Source organism: Carlito syrichta, unplaced genomic scaffold, assembly GCF_000164805.1.
Source record: "Carlito syrichta isolate Samal-C Ts95f unplaced genomic scaffold, Tarsius_syrichta-2.0.1 Scaffold305043, whole genome shotgun sequence".
Classification (NCBI taxonomy): Eukaryota; Metazoa; Chordata; class Mammalia; order Primates; family Tarsiidae; genus Carlito; species Carlito syrichta.
The window spans coordinates 626,721-632,144 of record NW_007249139.1 but is presented as its reverse complement, the minus strand read 5'-3'; the positions used below and the strand labels follow the sequence as shown (position 1 = coordinate 632,144).

The following is a 5,424-nucleotide window of genomic DNA, read 5'->3' as shown; positions in this document are numbered from 1 at the left end:
GGCGGGTCTTGAACCCGTGGGCTCAGGCAATCCACTCACCTCAGCCTCCCAAGGTGCAGGATTACAGGCTGAGCCACCGAGCCCGGCTTGTGAGGAGTATTTTCAAGGACTATAGTAAGCTAACACAAAACAGTCATAAAATACATTTGCTTAAAAGCCTATAAACAATGTACACATATAAATATACATGCAACCTACGCTCTGGCAGTTTATTTATTGTTTTGTTTTGTTTTTTTTGAGTTGGAGTCTCATTCTGCTGCCCAGACTGGAGAGCAGTGGCTACTCCCAGCCACCGCAGCCTCAACCTGCTGGACTCTGGCAATCCTTCCGTCTCAGCCTTCCAAGTAGCTGGAACTACAGGCGCACACTACCATGCCCGGCTAATTTTTGATTTACTGTAGAGATGAGATCTCGCCAAGTTGCCTGGGCGGGCCTCGAACCCGCGGGCTCAGGCAATCAAGCTCTGGCAGTTTAAAATAAAAAAGTTTTGGGAGGCTGAGGTGAGTGGATTGCCAGAGTCCGTGGGTTCGAGACCCGCCCGGGCAACCTGGCAAGACCCCCATCTCTACACTAAATCAAAAAAATTAGCCAGGTGTGGTAGCGTGCGCCTGTAGTTCCAGCTACTTGGAAGGATGAGGCGGAAGGCTCACCAGAGCCCAGCAGGTCGAGGCTGACAGCCTGGGTGACAGAGTGAGACTCCAACTAAACAATAAATAAATAAATAAATATAGTGCTTATAGTCTAGAATGTCAAAGCTGAAAATAACCTAAGCAAACTCCATTTTATAGATGAGGAAATTGTAGTCCCAGACCAAGGGTCAGCAGACTTCCGTAAAAGGCCAGGTGGTAAATGGCTTACACTTTGCAGGTCCTATGGTCTCTCTTGCAACTACCCAACCCTGTCACTGTAGCACAAAAGCAGCCACAGACAATAGGTAAACAAATTAGTGTGGTTATACGCTAATAAAACTTTATTTATGGACACTGAAATTTGAATTTTACATTAAGTTTTCGCATGCCACAAAAATTTATTCTTCTTTTGTTTTTCAACCATTTACAAATAAAAAACCATTCTTAGCAGGCTACACAGAACAGGTGGTAGGCAGGATTTTGCCCTCAGGCCACAGTTTGCTGACCCCTGTCCTGGGCCACTCTTACACCCAAGTGTAGATCATACAGACCCTGCCATGCAATGTGCTGTTTACTTGCCCTCCGCTTTACCCGTCCACAGAGACCCAGACTCTCTTCACCATAAAACATGCAACTAAGGAGCTCTGTCAATATTCTGTAAATTTTAGGAGTAATATTATGATCTATCAGAAACATATGCCAGGCTACAGTTGAAAAAAACAGATATAAAGCTACAGTGTGCATTAAACAAAAACAATCAAGAGAAAAAGATAAGAAATTTGAGAAACTCACTGAATTTGAAAAATAGGCTTTATTTTAACCAGTGGTATTGTCTGACATCCTATATGGCATAACTGATTACAGCCAAGTTCATGAATACAAATAAAATAGCAGTTTCCCTCATTCTCTCTTTTGTTTTCTGTCCAGAGAAATCAGGAGATGGGAGCATTATGCTCAGAAACCAAAGAGCTCTCCCGAGAGCTCCAGCTCAAGAGTTCAGGCTCCTGGAGCAAGCAGCCTCCTAACACATATCTGGTCACATGTGCAAAGACCTTTATGAAAAACATCCAGAGCAGTATTTCTGTAGGAAACCATACTAGCATTTACAACCAAACACGGCTGACAAAATTCATCTTGCTGTGGATGGTGAGGATTTGAACTGCATATATAGGAGATGAGGTCTTTACATTCACTTCCTTTGAAAGAGGGGAGAATCCCAGGTGAGATGGAATCGCCACCAGTCTGCCTCCTTCCTTCTTGCTCCAGTTGATTCAGGGTTTCTCCCTGTCCCTCTGGAGTATCACTGCACTGATAGGAAATGAAAACACCTTGGCCCAAATGCAAGATTCTGTCACACAGTCAACACTGGAAGCGGTTTTACACTTCTGATTACACTAAGGGCTTAAATATATGGGCCCTCACGGAGCACAAAATGCCTGAAATTCAGAAAGTTAAGAAAACAGCTCTTCTCCACCCCTGAGGATATTTCATCTTTATAAAGTTGAAAATACAAAATATTAAAATAATTTGCCCTTTCTCCCCATCAAAAGGAATCACATTCTCAAAGGATTCCTGCAATGTACAAAATTTGTTTCTTCCCAAACCAAGACCAAGAAGTCTATGTTAAGCTGCCAAGAAGACCCTTTTCCATAGAGGAACGGAAAAGACACCTTGTTACTGTATGCTTTTAAATAACCATGTTTAGAGAAAGATAGCAAAAGGAGTTTCTGGCCTCATGAGCTTTTATTTTTCATTCTTCTTTTCAGCATGTCTTAGCAATGGTTATTGGGAGTGAAGAGAATAACCTGTTTTCCAAAGTTTGGGATATTCCTGGGGAAAGCCCTGATCTTTCCCATGATACTTCCCCCAAAATAGTTTGTTGAAACGCAGATGGCAAGAAATAAAATACTATACATCCATCTGTTCTATTTTTCATGGTTTTCACATCAAAAGCACCTGGAGTATCAATTGTGTTCAACACAAAATAGCACTAGGGGTTAGAGAGAGGATGATTTCACTTGCCATAACCTCAGCTGTGGTGACATGGGATCTAAACTACCCAAGAAGTCTTCACTGGCAAACCCGTCTGGCACCAGGGCCTCCCAAAGAGAACAGGACAAGCAGCTATGCATGCTCAAATAGCAAGACATGCAAAACACATCCTCACTCTGCTAGAAATAAAAGAGTACACAGGAAGTACACTGACAGCAAGAACCTGCTTCTGACTACTGGGGCCAATATTCAAGAAACCTCTGCACTGAAGGTAAAGGGTAAGCAGAGACATGGCCACACCTGGGGGTAAGGGAGAAAGAGATGCACATATATGCATGCGCACACATGGCCGCCTCTGAGCCTGCCTGGTGACTTGGGGCCCATAATGCAGCCGTCCGACAGCCCTGTCTGCTTGCCTGGCTCAGAACATTTCAGCAGCTGCAGTTTTTTAACTATCTATACTTTTTCCTCTCCTCTTAAGGCACAGACATATTTACAGTTTCAAATACACCTGTCAAGTTCTGAGAACCATACTAAGCAAGTTAATCACAGGCTAGTGCACATAGGCCAGTTGGTCCTTTTTGGCTGTTTGCATTGCTGAGGGATAGATTCAGGTCTGAAGCAGCCGGAAGGTGTGAGCCTTCTCTCTGTGCCACTGTGGGATGTGGTCAAGTCTACTCTGCACCGTCAAAGTGGGCCACAGGAGAAGCCAAAGTGGCAAAAGCACGACTGGGATTGGGGACATTTAGTATTTTTTACTCTGCATTTGACGTATCCTTAACAAGATGGCAGCTCTTGCCTGCCTGAGTTGACTCTCAGGAAGAAGAGGAAGCGGAGGCTGCCACGGAGCATCCGCAGCTCCACGTAAAGTCACTGTGATCATAGTTTGCTCGTGTTATTCTCTTACCCTCCCACAAAGACAGACACACACATGCACACATTCCAAAACACAAACACACACACGCACACACACCCCTTCCACCATGGAGGAAATCTCTGCAACAAGAGGCACTTGAATGATATTTGGAGAGTTCCCATGAAAAGGCCTTCCCCTCACAGTGAAATGGGATCAACAGGACAGACACCAGGTGCTCAGGACTCCATCTCTTCTTGGTCAAGGGGTGGCGGCACAAAGCTGATGACTTCATCATAGGTCAGGCCTAGAAATTGAGAAGAAAAATAAGATGTGAAAGCTGAGACTACAACGTTTGCTGGCAAGTATTCTGACTTCTAAGCTCAAGATCCCTCCTCCCTGTCCAGCCTAGTGGTATGATGGGCTACTTCAAATAACTGCCTCACTGCTCGTGTGTCATACCCTAATGGAACAGATGATTACACAGAAGTTCAAGGATATATATACAAGAACCATTTTTTCTTCATTTCTTTCATTGTTGAGTGCCTCCTCTTTAAAGTTCTCTGGAGAAAGTACTCAAGAATAATAAAGCACTCTCACAAACTGCTGCAACAGATAATGCTGGCTTTTGGGATTTAACTAGAGTTCTGAACTTATGGTTTATGGAGACAATATGAGATTGGACATAGAAGACATGGCTTCCATCCTGGCTGCCATTTGGACCTAGTCTCTAATAGGTCCAAATTAATAGATAAGATATAAACTCTCTTTGCCCAGTTCTATCAATTGTAAAACTGTAAAAAAAAAAAAAAAAACCAAAAAACAACAAAACCCTATTCCCTGCTTATCCCAGAGATATTACAAATACAGACTCTGAAAACCTAAAAGCTCGATGCATATATATATGAAAGGCTATGCACAAAAGCAGACATACATAAGTAGCTCAAAGGTCCAGAGAGTGTCATCAACTATAACAAATTGTTTCCATCAGAGGAACATACTCATTCTGCATAAGAGACCCCAACTACAAGTTTTAGCAAGTGGGTTATAATCATTTGGTTTTTATTTCTCCCCCGACTTCTGGTTGGTGGTTCACTTAGAAAAGATTTTAAAATGTAAGTTCTCAAGCTAGATGTTAATCTTGCCCTAGGACTCACTTTTCCACTCGTCTATAAGGAGGTCTCTGCTTTCAAAGGACTGGTCGTAAGGATCAGCCACGGGTTCATCATCAGGATCATGGTACTGAGCAAAGTAGGCATGTGCAAGGGCTTGGGCTGCTGTAATTCTCTTATCTGAGTCCAACACAAGCATCTTCTCCAGCAAGTCGACAGCTATCAGTATCACAGACAGGAAGGAAACAGGTCGAGTTACCATGTTACAAAAAAATGATGCCTTATTAAGCAAACATACAGTTTTGACCCTTCACAAACAAAGAACTCTCCTCTAAAATATCTACTCTAGGATACAGTATCCCTTTTCTCCTTATGTGTATGTATATGTAGTTTATACTTTTTTTTTTTGAGTTGGCATCTCACTCTGTCGCCCAGACTGGAGTGTGACGAACCCTCCCATAACAACCATTGGGGAGAGGAGAACCTATTCATTAAATGGTGTTGGGAAAACTAAACACATGCAGAATATTGAAACAGGACCCCTTCCTATCGCCACACGCAAAAATTTACTCCAAATGGATCAAAGACCTAAACGTAAAACCTCAAACTTTAAGAATGCTATATAATGCAGGAATCACTCTTATGGAATTTGGAACTGGCAACAGAATCCTGACAAAATCTGAAGTGCCCAGATCATAAGATAAGATAGACAAATGGGGCCTCATTAAACTGATAAGCTTCTGCAAAGCCAAAGAAATCATCAAGAGAGCATGGAGACTGCTCACAGAATGTGAATAAAATATTTGTCAAATATATATCTGACAGAGGCCTACATCTA

General features: G+C 42.7%; 1 protein-coding gene across 1 annotated transcript in view; it reads right to left on the bottom strand.

Moving 5' to 3' along the window:
- Window positions 1-952: 952 nt before the first annotated feature.
- MAPK14 (mitogen-activated protein kinase 14) overlaps window positions 953-5,424 on the bottom strand; it is an 84,175-nt gene continuing 79,703 nt past the window's right edge. Inside the window, exons 11-12 of the mRNA XM_021713944.1 lie at window positions 4,632-4,805; window positions 953-3,781 (exon numbers count right to left, since the gene is read on the bottom strand). Coding sequence (XP_021569619.1) covers window positions 3,714-3,781; window positions 4,632-4,805 — 242 coding nt within the window. The 3' untranslated portion in view covers window positions 953-3,713. The remainder of the gene's footprint in view (window positions 3,782-4,631; window positions 4,806-5,424) is intronic.